Below are 22853 nucleotides of genomic sequence, written 5' to 3' on the forward strand. Positions count from 1 at the left end.
AGGATTAAGCCCTGTTTTACAATACTGTACTGTAAATTTACTTCTGGAAGAACACTTGTGCAGTGTAGACAGCCGGTAAGTTTTGCAGAAGGACAGTTGTTCTTGCACAAGAAGCTGCCAGTGTAGACGTAGCCTTGGAGGACAAACCAGAGAGAAGGAAGGTCTGGGGATGTGAGGAAGTATGCCCAGGGGTCTTGGAGCTGTCCTATAGTAGGTATCAGGCCCCGGGCTGGAACCCGGAGTAGAGGGTCGGCCTGGGTTCCCCCCTCCCAGCACTCACATTCCCATTTCCACTGGGGGTAAAGGACTATGGAGTTTATTCTCTTTTTTTTACTGTATGCAGGCCAATGATGAAAAGAGCTTAACAAACAGCAAACTAAAGCCCTAGCTGTGGTGCCTAAAACTGTGGGCTGCTGAGAGTCTCTGAGGCAATCAAAATCCACCAGGAAGCACAGGACACGCTGAGTTTTCATAGGAGCTTTGTCACAACTGGTGTCAGGGGTGGGATCGGTGTGCAGCGTGATGGAAAGAAAAAAAAACCTCACCAAAAAGGAAAAAAAAAAGTGGCGTTGGGTTTGGGGTTTTGTGACCCTCACAAGATGAATCAGAGAGGTGTCTGTCTTAATATGGCCTTGCTTGGTCGATCTGAATAAAGATAATGGAGCTAATGTAAATTTCTTAGTTTCCTGCTTGCTTTCAGTAAATTTTCAACTTGTTTTATAATCCTGCTCCTCCCATAGAAGTACACTTGTTTGGTATATTTGTAGGAACCAAGGCCCAAATTTTAAAAAGTATTTGGATACCCAATCCAATTTGGTGCTTAACTCCTACTAAACCCGGTGGGAGTTAGGCACCAAAGTACCTTTAAAAATCTGCCCCTTAGTGAAAAGTAACTGATATAAAGTATTTGAAACTGTATTCAAAAAAGAGATTTTGTATGCACCAGAATAGATGCGTTCATTTAACTATGAAACAAAGAAGAACATTATTTTCAGAATGTTAAAATTTCTTGTGAATTTCCTAACAGCAAGATGTGTAATTCCCCTTTGGCTTGGAAAGCACTATGTTTCTGGGGGAACATTTTGCAGTGTTTTATACCATTGTATGTTTAGACAAATTGAGACAGCTACCGAACATATCATTTGGTCCAACTAACATCTCTTACGTCCCCTTAAGGCAACGTCAGACAGAAAAGGGTGTGTCAGCTAGTGAAACACTTCACTAACATGCGAAGGATAACCAGTTTACAACGTTTTTAAGGCACATGATAAGAACATAAGTCTAAACATTGAACACCCACACAATGGCAGTTTGAGGGAGCTGGTTGGTAAGAGCACCTATTGTTTGCTCATAGTTAAGCCTCTCCCCCATGCTGTTAATTCAGTGCACCCAGTCTTTGGGATGGCGCAGGACTTCTAGGATTTCAGCTTCTCTGGAATTCTCTGGTGGCGTGTGCATGTATTCCCACCTGTGCACAACAAAGAGAGAATATGGCTATTAGAGGCAGGTCGGCTGGCTGGCTGGCCACCACTCTCCCAAAGCTATGTTCTCATTGGATTTGAATGTCTGGGCTTTATTGTGAATGTGAAGAAAACAATTACAGATATTCCAAGCAGCAGACAGGATTTAGCCTTTTCCATTTTCTTTCTTTTACTAGCAATTACTTTACTTGTCATATTATGAAGAGAAACAATGTCCAAATACTTCAGCACATAAAACCAGCCCATTGCAACAATGTGCTGGTATTGCAACAATAGGACTGGGCCGTGAGAGTGATATTTCGGCTATGTTTACACTGCAGCTCTTTTCTGGGATACCCAGAAAATTTTTTCGGAAAAGCAGATGCTTTTTTTTTGCCATCCCTGTAAACCTTGTTGTACGAGAAAGAAGGGATGTGCTGAAAGAGGAGGTTTTTTCAAAATCTGGTGCCATGTAGATGCGCCAAATTTTGGAAAAGCCTCTTCCAAAAGAAAAGCGGGAAAAGGCAAATTGACGTTCGCAATTTGCATATCTTTTTCCAACTTTTCTTTGTAGTGTGGACACAACCATGGTCTGCAGGTATGAGTCAGGTACATTTCCTGCTGCCACTACCTGGTCAAGGCTGAACAGCAGGAAAGGAAACAGTGTTGTAGCATCTGAGCAACATGTAACTATTCCCTTACCTGGCAGTCAGTGGCAGAGACATAAGAATGCTTTCAATCCTGGATCCTGGTGTTGCAAGGCCAAACTTTGTGCCTCTGTCATAAACAAGATTGAACTCCACGTACCTGTGGAGGAATAACACAGACACAAAGAGTTAGCTGAAAAATAAATTTACCATCACGTAAGTTGAGGTCTGCAGGTAGCAGAAAGCTTCAAGCAATAGACAAGTTTCAGAAGGGGAGCCAAATTAGTCTGTTTCAGCAAATATAGCAAGGAGTCCTGTGGCACCTTAAAAATGAAACAAATGTATTTGGGCATAAGGTTTTGTGGGCAAAACTGCATTTGTCAGATGCACAAAGCGGAAACTTCAATTTGGAGGGTATGTGTACGCATACGAAGATGGGTATAGTAGATTCCTGTGCGGTAGGGATGTAAAAAGGGTGTTTAAAAATGTAACTGAAAAATCCTAGTGGTTACACATGCTGCAGGCTCAGCAGTATAAAGATTACTGAAGCTTTATACTGCAGCACCCGCAATGAAGCCTCCCCAGGAGTGGAGCTGGCAAGGGGTGTGGGGCTGGCAAGGGGTGTGGTCTGCAGCTAGCTCCCTGGGAGTGGGTCTGGTGCCCCTGCTGGTCCCACTCCCAGGGAACCAGTGTGTAACCTGGGGCGGGGGTGCAGGTGTGCCCACCACAGACAGGGACTGCTCTGGCCCATCAGCTGGAGCAGTGCCTGCCTGTGGTGGACCCTGAGGGGCTGCAACAGCCCCCCTGCCCACAGTGAGAGGGGAGCTGCTCCAGTCCCTATCGGTTAGCTAGTTAACCATTTACGTTCCTACTGTGCGGAGGGCTCATGTTAAGGAAGTCAGTTCAATCAAAGTGGATATGGTTGAATTGACCTCATTAGCACTGGTCCTCTGCACAATAATGTAACACGCCCATCTCTGTGCATATAGCTATATCTCCCAAACTGAAGTTTCCACTTTGTGCATCAGACAAAGCAGGTACCAGCCCACAAAAGCTTATGCCTAAACGACAGTCAGCTTTTCTTCAGTCTCCTTGACCCCAAAGACACTTGAACAAATAGCACCAGTTTGGACCAGTTGTCCCACCCCAGCTTATGTGCAGGAATGAATAGACAGCCTTGTCCCCCAAGAACAACAACAGGAAGTGAAGACCTGTCTCTGCATACACCTGCATTGCACAAGAATAGGAGGCTTCCAAACAAATAAAATGAATCCACTGTTGACTAAATGTGAACGTCTATTCCATTCTTGGGCAACTATTTGAGAGAACATTGGAAATGCAATATGCTGCCTGGCTAAACTCTCAATGGAAACTTTTCACGGTTGCAATCTGCAGCCATATTTACCTCTTAAATAAAAAACACAATGAAAGCAGCAAGATCTTTAGCAAATCTCCAGATAAGGTTTTCTAATGAAATAGCTACTTAATGAATTTACAGCCATCATGTTCTGGGCAACTTCTCTGTCCAAAGGGCCCAAATGCCCTAACAACGCTGATCTTTCCAGCATGCAAGGAGAATATCCCACTAAACTTCCTTTTGACTACTGTAAAGGTCTGTGGTACCCCTGCTCTCTAGCTAATAGGACAGAGTAAACAGTCTCCCTCTAAGAAAGGCCCACAGGTACCAGCACTTACACAAGGATGTATAGGACAGAATCCGCTTCAGGGATTATAAAGTGCCATGCATCCCAGAACAGTGGCACCATGGCAAAGAATAAGGCAGCGGGATTTGGCAAAAGAAAGCAACCCTGTCCAGTAAAACCTGTCTTCCAACATCCCTTCCTTCCATCCCTTATTGCCAAAATTTGTCTGACCTCTGTTCAGACTATGCTGAGTCAGTCCTGCCAGAGCTGCTGAGCTAAAACCCCTACTCAGAATTCCAGACACGGACACAAGGGCGGCTCTAGATACATCTCTGTAGCTTTCACTTTTAAAAGATAAGAACTTCACTTTTCTGAGGTAGCACCTGCTAGTAGGGTAGCCAGATGTCTGGTTTTTGACTGGACAGTCTGTTTTCTCTGGGCCCTGTCTGGTTAAAAAAAAAAAAACAAACCCATGTCCGGTATTTTTTGTTTTTCTTTGATGGAAGGCCAGTGGAAGTGAGGTGTGTGAGGAAGTCTTAAAGGCACAGCAACCATTGTCTTTTTTTTTTTTTTTTTTTTTTGGTTAACCAAGTTTTTTTCCTGCCATGTTCGGGATTTGGGGTGAAAGCATCTGGCCAGCCTATCTACTAGTGCAAAAATGGATGCAACGCCCTTGTAACCGAGTTAAAAAAGGAAGGGAATTAAGATAAAATTTTAGCAGAAAGCATTCAAGACCTATTACAAACAGCTCAATCCCCAACTAAATGCTGAAGCTCGGAGACGCTTGCTGAAGTACATGGTGTATTCTATAAGCTGGTGGCCAACATGCGAACTGGGGCACCTGAAGCATTGTTCTGGCCCAGCTGTCTTTGTTATTGCTCTTTGCCTCAGCCCCTCAAATGGGAGAACGGGGACCCTGTATGGCATAAAATCAGCCCCTCTGCTTTCACGGTCTTGCTCCAGCATTTATTTCACTGGAAAGAGCCCCTACAATTCAGAAGTGGCTATCTTAACAACCAGACAGGATTAAGGCAGTGACAGGAAGGAGAGTGGCTCCTTATCTTCATGTGGAGGAGTGCGGGGAGATCAAAAGTACTACGCAGTCTAGGAAGGTCTTGTCTGCAACCTAAGGAAGCCCATCTCCCCACAACCCTGTGGCATTTGCCACAACTATTCTAGGAGCCTGATTCTGCAATGATCAGCTCATTTGAGTGGTCCCATTAAAGTAGGTGGGTTGCTCAGGTGAGTAATGGCTATGGGACAGAGTCCTGAACTCAGATGCAATCATTCTTGTCTATGACAACTTCAATATTATTTTACTGGTTCACTTGCTTTCTTTGAAGAATGGGAAGGCACCAGACAATAAGAAATATCAGTACAAGATTTGAGTAGAAATGGAGTAAAAGCAGCAGCTATTATGTGGAAGGAAGCACCACAGTAATTAATAAGATTGAAGCCGAACTATACTGGGGATTCTCAGCTGATTTTCAAATTTCTTATGCTACAGGGAATTTTTAAGTGGAGAAAAATACCTTTCTCTGGCAAAACTCTTTAAGGCCTTGTTTACACAGGCATGTTTTGTACCAAAACCTACCTTTTGGTGACAAAACAGTGAGAGCGTTCACACGGCAGTGCACATTTTGTTGGGAAAAACACGCAGTTTTGGTGACAAAAAACTTCCACCCGTGTGAGAGACTTTTGTTTTTTCCCCCCTCTCTTTATTGTTGACAAGGAGCTGGTGTGGACTTTGCTGTTTGTCGAGAGACATGGCTTCCACCAGTATCCCACAATGCATGTGCCCTGATGGCTGCGGTCAGGGCCGGCCTGAGCCCTTTTGGCGCCCTGGGCCCGGGTGCGCAGTGCTGCCCCCAGGCGCAGGGCGCATGCGCGGGCCCGCCCATGAGGTACAGACCCGCCCTCCCATGGCACGCGGGCCCCTCCCCCCAGGGCGCTCGGCGCATGCACACGCCGGCCATGGCCTCTGGCGTGTAGCCCGGGACCCGACCCCGGGGCGCTTGGCACATGCGCTGCCCAGCCTGGCCTGGCCAGCGCTGGTGGCGCACATGCCGGGCCATGCAGGGCCCCACAGCCATGGGGGGAAGGGCGCTGCTGGCTGGCGCCGCGGGGCTGGCACTGCAGGAGCCAGGCGTGCGGCTCCTGATGGCAGCTGTAAGGGACGCAGTGCGCCCCTTACAGCTGCCATCAGGCGCCCCTCATCAGTTGGTGCCCTGGGCAGCTGCCCGGCTCGCCCATGCGTCCATCTGGCCCTGGCTGCGCTCAGTGTTTTGTGATCTCTACTACCCTGCAGGCATGCACCCCTGCCATTTCAAAGCTCCAGGAAGTAACTGACAGCTGAGTGAGCTGCTCCCTTTGGGGAACAAACAAAGAGCAAAGCATTGGAATGCCCCTTCCTGTTCTGCTCTGCTAGAATCACAACAGCAGGCAGGGCTGGAGAGACTGCTGTGCTACTTTGACATTCCTCAGCACAGAGAGCTCACAGAGCAGCTCCGCCTTCCCACAGCACTGCACTGTGGGATGTTTATTCACTTTGCTTTGCTGTGTCTATCAACCGGGTGCTAGTAATGTGGCCACGAAATGTTGACAATGGGAAGCAGAAAAACTGTTTTTTGACCCGTTTTCACTTTTGGCAGCTTTTGCATGTGAACAGCACTTTTGTCACCAACCTTCCCAGTGTAGACGTAACTGAAATTTCACTACAATAAAGATGGGCATCCTCTAAAAAAAGAGAGAAATTAAAAAGCAAAGTTCTCCATAAAGCACTTTATTGCTTTTAAGAAACACAGGAACTGGAGACCCTCATTTTTCCTAGTCTGTATTTTTTGCCATCATGTCCACATTCACTTTATTACAGAACACTAAAATACAAGCATTGTACCAGTTTCCCCAAGCTTAAAAATTCATGCTCTACTAATGAGTGTCATTATCAGTGCTCAAGACTGAGTTCCAAATTTTCAGAATATACAGAAGAAACTTTCTTATGGTACAAAAAATATATATATATTATTCACTACAAAGAGTTTAATTTGTACTGGAAAGAGGAGCATAGGATCCTACTTCTAAAATGGAGCCATCCTGAACACCTTTAAAAAGTTGGTACCAACTCACATAGGGCTTTCAGGGTCTATTTATAACTTTGTGACTCTTCAAGGATTCAATGTGGGAATGTTACAGAAGAATTCTCAGAAGCCTCGCCAAACACATACAAGTTTCCTGTGCATCGTGATAGAGAGAATCCAATCTCACTTCTCTTCCAACTCCACTGGGAGACATTTTGTTCCTGCATTACTTACCTCCCTCTACGAAGCTGCTGCCATAACTTTTCCTCTGGGGTGAAAGCATCACGGGAGTGTTTCTTCACAATGGGAATGTAGCAAGGCACAATGGCTTTGGCACAGCTCTGCACAAATTGAAACACTTCTTCTTTTGAGGGAGAGTCCAGATCATCGAAGAATATGCCCCCGATCCCTCTTCGCTCTCCTCGGTGCTTGATGTAAAAGTAATCATCGCACCTGGAAGAAGCAGCAACCAGACATCAATGCTAGCACACTAAGTTCAGAGTAGAACACAAAACAGACACTAGGCATGATTCATTTAAACCATTGCTCTGGGATGGGGATGAGGGATTCAGTATGGCGGCTTTTGCAGGGAGGAAGGACTATCCCAGCCCTCTCTCACCGCAGCAACCTGGGGCCAGGTGAAATGTGTCTCTCACTCCCAGGATGGGTGTTCCTTGAATCCACCACCCTGAGCTCTCCCCAGGTGAATGCCATATCCCCTAGGCCACTCCACAACCCACCCCACCTCCCTACTTTTGGAGGGTCCCTTATCCTGCTTTCCTAATGTGGGAGTAAGCTCCATCCCTGGGGCAGCGGTGCAGGTGAAAGGCCAAAACCTACAATGTACTGAATGCTTTCTTCACCCAGTGACTTAAATGAAAGCTAAAGGTGCTCAGCACCAAGTAGAACGAGGCTCTACATTAGATACCATTAAAGGTTAGATTATACTCTTGGATAAAAGATACATGACACTGCTTATCTTGAAAATAGATCAGCTACAGCACATGTACACACAAGCCCAACAGCAGATTTGGAAATGCATGGCTCTGTATGCTAACTATAGTCTGGAAGGGAATAACTCCACACCCTTCACTTACCAAGGAAACTGAGGAAAAGCCTTACCAAGGTAGACATCTGACAGAGCACTGCAGCCCTTGCTCCCAAAGCAACATAACTTTTGTAGAATTTTGCACACAAGTTTTTGCCATTTCACATTTTCCCTTAAAACATTTTCTCCTTTGTAATGTTGTCGAAATGTCATGTTTTTGCATCAAATCAAGTGCACCACATGGTTTTATGAGGAAAGCACATTCCACTCAAAAAGAAGGCTTCTTTTACCAGGCTTTTTAAAACCATTTGAAAGATGCACAAACTTTAGCAACATTTGTCCAATAACATAGGCCCATTTTCAAGTTTGCAACAGACTGAGAAAAGCCTTGGTATCAGAGTAGCTGTGCATTTTGAGACAAAAAAAGAACAGTGCACCCCCCCTCCTTTTGGGGGCGATTTCTCAGAGATTCATCCAGTCTCTCGCTCTCTTTACTGGAAACTCATAAGATCTGTCTACAATGGCTGCTCTCAAGTAATAATAATAAAAAAGTGGAACCATACACACACTGAGATGGAGCAATTACTATACATTGAAAAGACGTCTCTCTTTTGTGGGGAGATTCAGCTTTTTATTCTAAGATAAGTGGAAGACGAAACTTAGAGAGACAGAGCAGTAGGTCAGTGTGTGAAACTCAGCAGAGGAGCGCAGAGTACAAGCTTGCTGAGAAACTTTCAAGTTAGGACAGAAATCAGCACAGTCAGTTTAAGTGTGTGCAAGCTTTTCCATTTGAGAAAGCTGGGCTCAGGGACAGTATGCATGGCCACAGACAGCTGCTTCTTACATCCAATACAGGCACTGGGCTGACGGCATAGGAAGCAAGTTATTCATTTCCCCTCCTCATACGAGAGAAAGGAGTCTATTCCTCCCTAAGTATTCCACAGAATTCTCTGCTATTCCACTGAATTCTCTGCTCCTGTCTGCACACATACACATGACTTCTCATGGTTGTGCAACCTTGCTTGTAGTTATCAAGAATTTTAAGCAGACACACCCCCATACCACTGGCTGACCTTCTTGCTTTAAGAGTTTTCCCATCTAGTAAAGCAGAGGTGGGGAACCTAAGGCCTGGGGACTGGATGCAGCCCCTAGCCTGCTTGGATTTGGCCCCTGATGCATAGTGCCCCCCCCCAGCATTGGGGAGCCCGTGCCCGCGGTGGGGCTGGAGCACACAATCTATTAGTCTGGGTCCCACTAGGCTCTGGTTTGTAAGGGAAATGTGGGGAGTGTCTTTCCCCTTCTCAGTCAGGAGGCACGTCAGTGAAGATTTGTTTTTGGGTTTTGTTGCTTCTCACTTATGTGCGACACCCGACTGATTTTTCTGTGGGTCAGCGGCCCCCGACCCAATAAAGGTTCCTCACCCCTGTAACTCTAACACTCTGCCCAGTGTTAGAGTTACAGGGGTGGATCTAGCCTATTTCATAAGAGACTCCTTGAAGACTAGAACTTTGCATTTTCATTAAGTAATGTATCCCCGAGATAACAGCTAAAATGAACTCTCCCGTTCCCACCCTGCACACACCACCCACTTTATCTCTCAGACAAAAGGCCAGCAGCTTACAGAAAGAAGTTACCCTTCCTCTGGAGACCATAAGTTGTAACATTGTTCAACTGAAGGCATTGTTCAATAAATAAAGCTAGTGGCAATTTCAGCCATGTATAACTTACAAAAACATTCCCAATTGTAACCGAGTGCAAGTGTGTTTTTTAGAGTTATATCACCTAAATCTTTGACAACTACATGTGTCAGACAATGTGCCATATTGCACAGTACTATTTATTGAGAGACAGGTTGGCAACAAGTAACATTATGAAAAAAGAATAGTTAAAAACCATTTTTAGTGCAAACAGCCTATAGCCTAGTAGAAAACTCTTTTTAAATGAAGATTCCACTGAAAAGCTGCAAGCAAATGAGCTTGTAATTCTACACTTCTATCAGAGAATCTCATAGTTCTTTTCAGGGTGTAACAAACTAATTCTTCCCATCTATCTTACAGGGACATTTATTATTTTCCTTCATTTTACCCATGGAGAAAGAGAGACACATAGGTACTTGACCACAGGCCCGGCCGAAGAGCGTGTGGGGCCCAAGGTAACCTTGCCCAAGGGCCCGGCCTGCTTGCCCAAGCTGACAGGAGATCTATGGCAGGGACAGGGGATATGAGAGCAAATAGGCTACTTTTTATTTAGATGTATAAATATTGATTTAGGGAGCCCAATTTGAGAGACAGATTTGAAAAAACATTCTTCTATATGAACAATTAACATCTCCTCCAAGCATTTTACATAGATATCTTTCCAAATTTTACCCAGATCCATACTAACTGCTCCAGCTGAGGTTCAAGGGGAGCTGCTCATACATATCAGAGGGCAGAACATGGCTCTGATAAACCAAATCTCTCTCTCAGCAGACACTTATCTACGACTCTCAATAGCTTCATGAGGTGAATTAAATCAACAATATTAGCACCTCCTTCTTCCCACAAACAAAAAAACTGAAACAAGCCCAAGGTATTTGAATCTGCCCACACATACCACTTCTTATACTTGGGGTACAGTTCTGGGTTATGCTGATCACAAGCTTCCTTCAGAGTTTTGTGAAAATGAACAGCATCCTCTTCATTCAAGTAAGTTGGAGTCAGATCCGTTCCACCACCAAACCACCACTGTTTAGTCCCTACAGGAGACAGGCAAGCAACAACTGTTTTATTTCCAAATACAAGTCACATACAATGGCAGGTGTCAGATACAAACACTTTCAAACATTACATTCAAAAGTGCTCAAAAGGCGCAAATGCTTAGTTTAAACTAGTACAGTATTATACGGGTAAAACTGACTCAGGAATCCAGCAACTTATTAAATAAACCTCCAAGCAAGAAAGTTTGTATAGTATTATGTCAGTTGTCCTGGCTATTTCTTGGTATCAGAGCACAAGCTTAGTCCTTTGTAGTTACTCCCCTGAATGGGCTTACAAAAAAATGTCTATCAGGTTTGTAATGACAGTTAGGAGCCATATACAGCATATTAGTATAAATTAGCTCTGCAGAAGGAAGATAGCAGGGAAGCCTCTTCCTCTAAAACGTTGTTTTGCAAATTTTGGTCCATGGGTGGTTGGTCACATGTTATTGACTCCTTGTGTTCTATTGCTAAATGTCATTAAAATAAATTAAAAGTCACCACAGTTCTTTCCTAATATTGTTCTTCCACAGTGTAGTTGTAACAAGGAAGTTATGGGACAATGAATGGAGATGAGGCGAAGTAGGTGGCATGATAGTGAAGAGAGGTGGTATCCATAGGGTCTGCTGTGACTTATGTGACTGGATATTTCAGTGTCAGATTTATGCACAAACTAAGATAGATACACTTTAGGGCCTCAGATTATGAGGGACCCCTAAATAAAAAAACACACTAGTTTTTAGATGAATCCTACCTGTATACAGGTATATATGCAAATTAAAAACTTTATTATTTATATTTCCATTGTCCTTTCTTTTAGAATGATACACCTTTTTTTGGTAATGTGATGGGGCCTCTTAAACTTGACATAGTTTACGGCCTGAGCATGTATTAATCTGGCCCTGTTTGGAGTGCACAGTAGCATTTCAACTAGGGATGTTAAAATGTGTTTATTTATGTAATCATGTAACCACTGAAAATTCCAGCAGTTAGACGCGGGGGAGGGAAGAGAGTGCAGGTGGCTCCCACCTGTCGCCCTGCACTGCTGCATGTAACCGTGCATGTTAACCAATGAGCCTGGGTTAATCCGTAAACTGTTAAAATGTTAACATTTTCACATCCCTAACGTCAAGATTTTTAATCCCCATCATTCTTAAACACAGAGAAGGACAAAATCAGTCTGGTTTGCAATCACCAGTCACGGAAAAGTTTCTAGGAGTTTATTGGCATGTGTCAAATATTTATGTTATTGTAGCTTATTGTGACACAACGGTAACATGTACATTACATAACCACATTAGTCAGAAACAAGTTTAGCACTAATTTTACAGCTGCATAAATAAGTGGTTAAGCTATGTCAAGGTTAAGTGACTTACTCAATGCTACCTAACAAATTTGTGGCATAAGTGGGAACAGAATTTGAATTGTTTGTAATTCTGTGCTTTACCCACTAAATCACATTCCATTCTTATAGTTTGTCTCCACATTTGCACACGCCACAAAAATCATTATAAATCTTACCATCAGCTTCCTCAATTTCAAAGTATCTGTAGTTGAAGTGTATAGTTGGAACATGAGGATTTTTTGGATGGATAACGGAGCTTACACCCATGGCACAAAAAGGCAATTTACCTAAACAGCAACACATACATAAAAAGTGTAGTTAAGAAGAGGAACAACTTTACATGCAGCACCTTTTATCCTGACGACTTCCAAACTATGACTCCAGTCCTGTGACTGGCTCTGCATGGAGTCTCATTGAAGTCACCATGTCTACTAAACATCTCTGACCATAGGGGCTAGCTAAAGAATTGGACTCTAATTTAGTGAATGCTGAAATAGAGTGCATGAGCAATTTCCCCCTCCAAAAAAAACAGCGACATTTGGAATTTGAGAAATTCAAAGCAAGTTTAAGTTATCACCAGTGAGCTGTCACTTGACAGCGTATTTATGGTCAGGAAAAAAAAAAAAAGACTCCAAATGGCACAATGTAAGCAAATCCCTTGCATACTTGCTCCAGCCAACCACGTGTCCTCCAAGTTATGCTGTCTTACTGTAGTGACTAAGACCTGATCTACACTAAGGGCACGTCTAGATGACGGCGCTATTTCAGGCTACTTCTGGTATCTTGAAATAGCATTTGCCGTGTCTTGACAGCGATTCCGTTATTTTGAAATAGCTTTCGAAAAAAGGGGCGCACTATTCTGACGTCCTGGTAACCCTTGTTCCATGAGGATTAAGGGACATTTTGGAATAGTGCTCTATTTTGAAATACACTCACCGTAAGATACGCAATTTGCGTAACTCAAATTGCACTGCTTATTTTGAGCTACAGGTGCAGCGTGCATACATCCTAAGAGTTAGGTTGAATTTAACACAATAGGTCAATTTTCTAAGTATTACTAGTACTGTAGGGGATCAGGAGAAACTGGGTTTTTGTATTCTGCCTTTTGTTTCAGCAAGTTCAACAACTCAGTAAGTTCTAATTTATTTGAGAGAGGGAAAGAGTTTCCTTTAGTTATACAAAAGAAAAACAGAAACCTAAATTGTACTTTTATAATGGGGTTGTATGCAGTGTAACAGAATAAAATATTCATTCATGAACAAATGAGATGAAGGTGGAATATGCAATAGTGTAGCATTTTTACTGGATCCTTTTTTGACTTGAACTACACTTTAGAGACAAAAGTTTAAAAAATATCTTCTGGCAAACATAACGTGTCATCATATCAATGAGTCCATTTGACGTTAGAGTTGTAACAGTCCACATACCCTTTCATCTTTAATTTGGATTTTGTAAGTGCTCATACAAATTTGACTGTACTACTGTTGCTCTGTCTTGATGAGAAAAAGACAGAAGATGAAACTTATTTTGATATTCAAATCTTTGGAGATTTGAAAGTGTCTTTGGTGGGTGTTCATGCCTAGAAACTCTCATGGTATAGGAAGAGCTATAAAGCACTGACAAGAGAAATAATGTCATTCTGAAATGTGGCCTTCTTCAAGATCTATTTCAAGATCTAATATGATTAGGCAGTTTATAAAAAAAAACGATAGGAGAAGCCTAGACTTATTTGTCTCCAATACAATAATTCAATAACATTGTAGACTCAATGAGGTTTTAAATAGCATGTTTTACCATTTTTTGCCTTCAGACTTTTCCCTCTGCTTCTCATCTGTTGTGCTGCTTCCTCAGAAAGATGCCCAAAAACCACAGAAACATTGACACCTGCCTTCTCAAAGATGTGGCCATCCTGGAGCACACAACTAATACCACCACCACCTGTTAAACACAAAAGAAAGGAAAGTTTGTCTCAGAAACATCTTATCCTGCCAATTCTGTAACACTGACTAGTAGCGCACAGGTGACCATTTGATCTTCAAGAGCTATCTTGACTCCTTTGTTATCCCGAATAACTACAAATGATACTGATCATAAAATTATTTAGGTTTTTTACAAATTTGCTTATGTTATTTTACAATCACCTCGTGAACCAGTGACTTTTATAGGCTTACTATAGATTGTCTGAAGTTTCTAGAGAGCCCAATAACTCTGTCAGTGGAAACACAGACAATGCTGGAGTTGTTAGAACCTGGCTAGAAACGGAACTATAACCCAAAGTCCCTTGTAATTGCAAGTAGAAACAGATAGACATATTTTGACTTCAGATGTGCAGCATAGTTTTCTCCATAATGAAAGCTCTGATCACCAAGATACAAAAGCAAAAAACAAAGACTGTAATTAATACCACTTCATTCTCAGTCTGCATTGGTCACTCATTAAGGAACACATTTTATCAAAATATTTTCAAATACGATTGCTCCAAATCATTTAGAATCCTTGAAAAAAAAAATCCATTCTCACTCTCCCACTTGTAAGTGGTAATAGTGAAATATTTTCTGGCAAGAACATAATTTAGTTTCATGTAAAGCTCTTTCATTTAGCTCTTATAATTGGGAAGGGACTCTGTGAAATGTAAGGAGATAATTCTGGAAGATTACACTTCACTTTCAGACAGCGTCTGTGCTTCTGCAGCAATCCGTAACTGTCCTATGTAGCAATAGTGTTTGAGTTACAAGGCTCCAGTCAACTTCTTTGCTGCTATTCAGGACCCTGAATGCAATAACAGAACTATCACAAGCCATGTCAATTTCACATTGCTGCTTGAAAAAGCAATGAGCAGCCTTATATGTAAACAGTGGAGTTGTTCAGGAGAAAGGAAGATTTAAAAAGAAACCTTTCCTCCTACTCCCTCTCTCACATGCCAGCAGTCAGGATGCTACTGATGCAGGGTCGGGTGGGGGAAAGGGAAAACAACATCTTGCAGTAAAAGGAAGAGAGATCTTCCAATTTATCATACACCTACTAATCAAAGGCAAATAAGAGGCAGAGTGCCTAAGCAGAGTACACTAAAAGCATCCTGGTAGAAATCCCACAAACCTTCTTTTCCCCAGGGCTAGGGATAGAGTCGAGCTTCTCACCAATATGTTTGTTTTGGATTCATGGGTAGGACCTAACTTTTTTTTTTTTTGAAGGGGGACATAGAAGATGTTTTTCCCCGCCTAATGTGGGTCTGGGGAATTTTTCAAGCCTTGACCATTTACATCTTCCCTTTTAGAAACTGTCTGTGATTCTGAGTAATGCACAGAATTTCTGTCTTGGAGAGTGGAGACAGAAATGTGTGTCATATCTGCAAAAAAGGTATAATTGCGAGACAGAATCTGTCCACAAATCAAACAGCTCTACCTATGTTTGGCAACAACTGATTAATATTTTGCAAGAGTTGCTCAACTGCTTCTTGGTTTAACACAACAAATGTTATTGTATATTAGAGGGTAAGTGATTGTGTAATTGTTGGAGACACAAAGAGTTGTTCCAAGGAATTCCTTATTTATTTTCAAAGTGCCCCAGATCTCTGATATCAGAAAGGGAAGAGGCAAGAGAAAAGGATTCTAAATTAGAGGAACAAGATTAATCAGATACAAAATTATCCTCCACACGGCCATGCTTCCTTTTGGCACCCCTCTTCTTCTCTGATCAGGCACAGACATCAAATGATTAACACACACAGGCTCTTCTTTCCACCCCATTTGTGACAAGCTGGGAAAGTGTGCAGGAGAGAAAAGTTAGTGGTAGGTACGATCTAGCCAGGGTCAGGCTTCACCGTGGGTTTGAGGTCTGGTCGATTGCCCATCTGTCAACTTGCTATTACACCAGCAACCATTGCCCATGCAGCCAGGTGCACAGACACACCCTCCTGGCCACTGCCCCCTATGCATGCACCTCACCCCCGGCCCCAGCTTGTACACCCGGGTGCGCGCAACGGCGCTCCAACTCCGCACCCCGCCATCCTCTGCCCCGCTCGCTGTCACCTTCTTTCCTCTCCCACCGGTCCACGGTGAAGGAGGCGCCGCGATCCACCTGGGCCAGGGCCCTGCACACCTGGCTCTGGGTCTCCATGATCAGCATCTCCATGAGGCTCCGCATCTCCTGGCGCCGGCTCCGCAGCTCCCGCAGCCCGCTCACCGGCGGGGCCATGAAATCCCTGCAGCGCCGGGACAGCTCGTCCCCTTCCTCCTCCTCCTCCGGCCTCCGCGACACCATCTCCGCCCGCCGCACCAGCCCCAGCCCGGCCAGCGCCGCCGCGGCCCCGGCCAGCCCGGCCAGCAGCGAGCGCCGCCCCGGCCCGCCGCCAGCCCCGGCTCCAGCCCCGCCGCCGGAGGAGGAGCTGAGCCCCCTGCGGGAGGTGGCCCGGGCGCAGCATGAGCGCAACGCGCCCCGGGCGCCCGCAGCCCCGCGCAGCAGCAGCAGCAGCGGCGGAGACATGACAGCTGCAGCAGCGCCTCGCGCCAGCCCGAGCCAGCGCCAGCCCAAGGCCCGGCCAGCGAGGCATGCCGGGAAATGTAGTTCCAGCGCCGGCCGGCCCAGCGGCTCCACAGAGCCCAGCTGCAGAGAACGAGGCCGGGCGGGGCTGCCGCGGGGAGCGCGTGCTGAGACTTCGCGCTCGCGCCCGGCATGGGTGGGGGCGCGGGGCGATGTCGGGAATCCCCCCATCGGGTAGCGCTGCCCGGCCACCCTCATTGCTCCGGGTTGGCTGCAAGGGGCGCCGAGCGTTCGTCCCCTTAGCGCGCCCCCACGCTGTTGGAAGCCTGCAGCCAGCGGGGAAAGTGCGCCCAGCTCGTGTAATGTTGAAAGCTGCTACCTATGAGATTGTGCTTGCGGCTTTCAACATGACACCCGCAAGAGGCGACTGCAAGAGCTGCCAGGGCCCGGGTTGAACTAGGACAGCACCTGCAAGAAACGTGACCTTACTTTCACTGCTGCCCAGCGGGGCTTCATAGCGTTGCTTTCAAACAGGCCAGCCAAGAAGGTAGCGTTTGCAACTTGGAGTGCTGCCACACCCCCTGGCTTATACCTGATGGAAACCACTTCAGGGGTTACTGTTGGGCTCAATGGCTCTGAGCTCCCTTCTGACCACCCATGCCAACTTCCTCTCTAGCCTTCCTCTGCCCTCACTCCAGTCCTTCCCCAAGCCCTTGCCCTGCCTTTTCCCATCCCTTTTCCACCCCTGGCCTCAGCCCCAACCCACATGGTAGCAATGTTGTTAAGCCCAGGTAGTAATTTTAATAATAATTAGCATCTTGTATAAGGATGTTAAATTTCAATTAATCAGCCAATCGAGTAGTTGATGGAATTTCCATCAACTACTCGATAAGGGGGGCACTTGCTATCCCTACTGCCTCTCTCCCTTTGAAATGTACAAAGGGAGAGAGGCAATGGGAACCCGTGCCTGCAAGAATCGAAGCAGTCCCCACTGACACCAGTTCCCCTCTGCACCTCTTCCTCCATACATACAAGACCTGCAGGGAGAGAAGCAGCAGTCAGGACCAGCATGAGTGGGACTGTTTCAATCCCTGCTGCCCTCGGCCTTCTCCGCCCCCTGCAGAGATGGTGCTGGGAGGAACCAGCTTTTAAACTGGATCCCCCAAGCACCTGCTCCTGCTCTCTTCCCCACCTCCAGCTTGCTGCCTCTAGGGAAGCAACTAGTTGAGTTCCTATTTGACTACCAGATAAACATTTGCTTTTTGGGTAGTCAGCTAGTTGCTTACATCCCTAATCTTGTGCCTTCCATCTGAACTCCTAAAGGTGCTTTGCAAAGGAGGGAAATCTAAGGCAGAGTTGAGTGACTTGACAGAGCAGCTCTGTGTCAGAACCAGGAATAGAATGTAGGCAGAGAAGAGACAGGCTTGGAGTCCAGAGACCTATCTTTGGCTGGTGCTGCTGTCAACTTCCTGTGTGACCAGAAGCAAATCACTCTTTCCCTTTTCTTTCTCCTGCCTTTGATCTGTTTTATCTATTTAGCTTGTAGGTCTTGGGGAAATGACTGTTTCTTACTATCCATGTGCACAGAACCCAGCACAATCATGCCCAATGTGTACCACAATAATAATTTTTAATATACAGCATATCTAGCCTATTTTAGCATCTGTCTGTTTGTTACTATGTGGTTGGGGTTCAGAATTCAATATTGTATTGATGATGTAAATAGGGATGTGAACGAGCTGTCGACTAATCAATTAGCCAATAAGCCTAGGCTGATCTGTTAATTTAGTTGACTACTCCCATTCCCCTGCTGCCTCTGTATCAGGGGGCAGGAGCCAGTTCCCCCCAGCACCAGCTCTGTAGTGCTGCCTGCCATCCCCCCACCCCGCATTGCTGCCTCTATCAGAGGCAGCAGCGCAGGAAGGGGGGGCAGGGGAAGCTGCCACAAAGCAGCCTCTGCCCACAGAGGGCCCAGGCTTGCCACGGGCAGAGGCTGCTTAGTAGTAGAAGCCCCTGTCTGTGAGGGGGTCTGAGCTCCCTGTGGACAGGGGCTGCCGCTGGAGGGTGGGGGAGCAGATGGCACAGTGGAGCTGGTGATGGGGAGAACTGGCTTTTAAGCTGGCTTCCCCGAGCCTATCACAGACAGAGGCTGGTCCTTGGCAGCAGCCCCTATCCATGGGGCTTCCAGCCCCCACGGACAGAGGCTGCTGCTGGAGCAGCCTCTGCCCACGGCGGTACAGAGGCTGCTTTGCAACAGCCTCCTTTGGTCCCTCCTCTACTCCAGCACCTTCTGTCCATGGGAAGCTCAGACCCCTGCATACAGAGGCTGCTGCCACTGGGGATGTTATCAGTTAATTGAATAGTCGAATAATGACTATTAGCCATTAGTATGAATTCTTAGCAGTTAGTCAATTATTCTACAGTCCCTGTGGGCAGGGCCCCCAGCCAGTGCACTCTGCCCCCCCCCCCCCCCCGCACTGCTGCCGCTCTACCAAAGAGGATTCTTAGCAGTTAGTCTACTATTCTTAGTCCCTGGGGCTGGGGCTTTAGCAGAGGCAGCAGCACGGGGAGCCAGGTGGGAGCCAGTTTAAAAACCAGCTCCCTTGCTGACTAGCTGCCCACCATCCCACACAGCTCCTCTGATACAGTACAGGGCAGAATGACTAGTCAATGAATCAATTAACCGATAAGCCTAGGCCACTGTGGACAAGGGCACTGCCATGGGCAGAGGGTGCTTTGGGAAGCCTCCCCTGCTTTGCCTCCCTCACGCTGGGAGAGCGGGGGAGGAGGGCAGGCAGCACCGTGGAGCCAGTGCTGGGGGGAACTAACTTTTATGTCTCTCCTCAGCACCAACTCCTGATTGGCCCCCTTGCTGTTTTTGATACAGAGGCAGCAAGGGTGTGTGTGGAAATGCGAGTATCAGAGGCAGCAGCACAGGGTGACAGGCAAAGCTCGTCTGTGAGGGGAGCTGGTTTTAAACTGGCTCCCCTCGCAGGATAAAGAGGCAGCAGCACCAGGTGGCTTCCCAGGAGTGGGACCAGATTGCAGTAGCTACTAGCCCCACCCCAGGGGACTATAGAATATTCAACTAACCACTAAGAATTCATGCGGTTAGTTGACTATTCAGTTAACATCCTTAGATGTAACTGCAAAAAAGGAAAAGAAACATGAGAAAAAGTCTCTCAGCTTTTTTTTGTTTGCTTGTTTTACTCCTCTAAGAAAAAAGCTGGAGAGAGTGATACTGAACTGACCACACATGTTGAGTGAATTTTTGATGATAAAGTTCCACAGGGCCATAAATTTCACTTTTACCTCACCTTCTGTTAATTTACCTTTTGTTTTGCTTTTCTTAATATCAGGAAAGGGTTGAGCTAGGGAACTGAAAGTAATGTACCTTGGCATGCTCCACCAATATCACTGTATATTCTACCTCAGGGGTTCCCAAACTTTTTGACACGGGGACCAGTAAATCCATTCACGAACTTTTGGAGGACCAGTAATGTTCGTTTGCATATTTGCATATTCATTAATCAAATGATGAATATTCAAATAAGTTGTTTCTGGTCCTCCCAAATCTCCCAGTGCCAACTTTAGCAAAGCTTTTGATATGGTCACCCACAATATTCTTGCCAGCAAGTTAAGGAATATGGATTGGATAAATGGGCTGTAAGACAGACAGAAAGCTGGTTAGACCAGGGTTTCCCAAACTTTTTACTTTAATTGGGATCTTTTTTTTTTTCAGTTCTGCTTTTTGCAGCCCAAAAATATAAACACATGAAAAACAAACAGACAATACAAGACATATAACATGTCTGGTATTTTCTCAGTAGGTAAGTTGTATTATTACTAGATGTATCAGTTTGTAGTTTCGAACTGCCTGGTTGGTAAATGTGCTCAGGCTGCATGAGTGTGTCTACCAGCCAGATACTTTGAGTAGTTGCGAACTGTGTGTGTGTGTGTGTGTGTGTGTGTATATATATATGGGGGGGGGGAAGGGAGAAGAGAACAGTAGAATCCCTGTGCTGGACTAACTTGTGCTTTGTGGGTGGGAGAGGAGGGGGAATGGGGTTGGGTCAGTCCCACTCCCTGCAGGCCAATTCATTCCTCCCCCCTGTTGCGCCTCTGGCCAGCCCCACTTCCCCCAATCCCCTTCCGGGCAGCCAGTTCTCCCCCACTTCTACTCCCAATCTCCCTTGGCCAGCCCCACTGCCTGCGTCCAGCCCTCCTTCCAGCAGCCGCTTCTCCCACCCCACCCACATCTTCCCCAGCCAGCTCCCTGACCCCAACCTCACACCCCCCAGCCTGCCCTGATTCCCCCATCCAGTGCTGCTTCCGGTGGCCAGCTCTCCCTTCCTCCTCACCCCAGAATCCCCTGGCACCTGCACGTTCCCTTAGCCCTGCACCCTCCTGGTGCCTCCCTTTGCCCTCTTTTTCCCTAATACCCACCCCCTCACCAGTCTCTGCCCCATTCCCCTCCTGCCCCTCTGTGCCCTCTCACACGATTTGCTCCATCCTGACCTTCCTCATGCCCCCCTTCTTTCAAGCCTTCTCCCAGCAACTCCCCCTCCAGCCCCCAGTACCCTTCCCCTCTCCTCTCCTCTCCCAGCATCAGCCTGTCCCCCCTCCCGCTGACACCTCCCCTCCTGCCCTTTCCCTCATGGTCTGCACTTGGCCCCCATTTGTCTCTCCTGCACCCCTGTCCCTTGGTGCCTCGCCTCCGCCACACGAGCTGGTTCCCGCCTTCTCCTTCCACGTTGCGGGGCCGGAGTCCGCACTCAGGCCCTGGAGGCCGAACCCGGAGCCAGCCAGGCCCCGCCACGTGCCTCCCATGGGTTTCTAAACCCTGGGCCATGACGTCACGTCACGCCCAGCTGTTCTCCCCGCCCACGTGCAACGCCGCGCATGGGTGGCAGGCGGTGAGGAGGAGCCGCGCGCGGCAGGGAGTCCGTGGCCGAGGGGAACGCTCTGGGGGCGGGAGGACGCGCGAGGAGCCTGCTGCAGGCAGAGCCGGGGAGAGACCCAGCCCCACATAGCTCTGGAGCAGAGCCCGGCTCTTAACGCCCCAGCACTTACGGGTGCAGGGGCGTGGGGCCCGATTCGTAGGGATGTTAAATTTAGATTATTTAACTAATCGATTTCCATTGTCTTTGATTAGTTAATAAGAACACCTCTGCCAGTTCAAAAGTGGAAGCCCCACAGAGAGTGCGGGGGCCAGTGGGAGACTCCTACTGGCCCCATGATCCCTGTGGTGCCTTAGCCTTTGAAATGTACAAGAGCCCTGGCAGGACTTATGTACATTTCAAAAGGAAGCCCTGCAGGGAGAGCAGGGCCAGCGGGGGAGTCCTCCCCTGGCTCCTCACTCCCTGCAGGGTTTCTGCTTTTGAAATGTACATAAGTCCTGCCAGGGCTCTTGTACATTTAAAAAAACAAAACCCAGAATCAGAGCACAACTGGTGTGAGCAGAGACTGCTTCAGTCCCCTCTCCTGCTGTTTCCCGCTGTGCCTCTAACTCCCCTGCCTCCTGCGAGATGGTGCTGAGGGGAGGGGAACTGGCTTTTATGCAGGCTCCCCCCAGCACCAGCTTTTTCTCCCTAGTTTTGCTGTCTCTCTCTAATAGAGGCAGCAAGGAGGGAGAAGGGAGCGATGAGTCACTTACGTCCCTACTGCAAAGAGTCTATTCATATGGATATGGGCTTACAGGATTGATATTATGTATGGGCAATATCATTCTCTATCAGATCTGATGTATTTGAGCATATGTTTGCTTAGCTTATTTACAGGCCTGCTCCTGTTTAAATTAATGAGAATTCTACTACCACTGACTTGAAATGGGAGCAGGATGGAATCTTTCTCTCTGTAAAGTTCAGGCACTGGATAGTTCTAACAAAACAGAAAGTTGGAACAGTGAGGGAATGGGTCAGTCTAGGGCCAAATGCCACACTCATTGTCTTCAACATTTGCCACGTCTAAGGTTTCCATATATTTTAGAGGTTCATAAACAAAACGTCTTATGGCCTTCCCCAGACTACTTTGATGTGCTTCATGCTAAAGGTTGCCTACCCCTGAGCTAAAGTAAAGTACAGCTTGGCCTAGTTAGTGAAATGACAAATCCAGTGAACTGATTAGCTACTTTTTCATCTGCCTTGACATCTGAGTGGGAAGTGATATCAATGATCAGCCAGTACAATGAACTGACTAGCACAAAGACAAAAGTCTTTAGTTAACAAATAAAGCCGCATTTCCCCCCAGGCAAATACGTAAGTGACCATACATCACTGAATAATGGTACTGAGCTAAACTGATCTACAAGAGTTTTGTTTTATCACAAATAAAACAGATTTTGTTACCCGTACATTTTAAAAAAATAAGCTTATTGTTTTCGTCATTAATATGATACATCTACCATTAGATAAAAAT

General features: G+C 46.3%; 1 protein-coding gene across 1 annotated transcript; it reads right to left on the minus strand.

The window, feature by feature from the left end:
• Positions 1-1238: 1238 nt before the first annotated feature.
• On the minus strand, positions 1239-16485 carry CPOX (coproporphyrinogen oxidase). The gene is made up of 7 exons (XM_014577311.2): positions 15986-16485; positions 13752-13895; positions 12134-12244; positions 10471-10612; positions 7062-7280; positions 2163-2267; positions 1239-1468 (listed from the first exon to the last, which is right to left on the minus strand). Exons 1-7 carry the CDS (start codon positions 16437-16439, stop codon positions 1381-1383), a joined length of 1263 nt encoding a protein of 420 aa, XP_014432797.2. The 5' UTR covers positions 16440-16485; the 3' UTR covers positions 1239-1380.
• Positions 16486-22853: the final 6368 nt, after the last annotated feature.

Source organism: Pelodiscus sinensis, chromosome 1 (assembly GCF_049634645.1).
Source record: "Pelodiscus sinensis isolate JC-2024 chromosome 1, ASM4963464v1, whole genome shotgun sequence".
In the NCBI taxonomy this organism is placed as follows: domain Eukaryota; kingdom Metazoa; phylum Chordata; order Testudines; family Trionychidae; genus Pelodiscus; species Pelodiscus sinensis.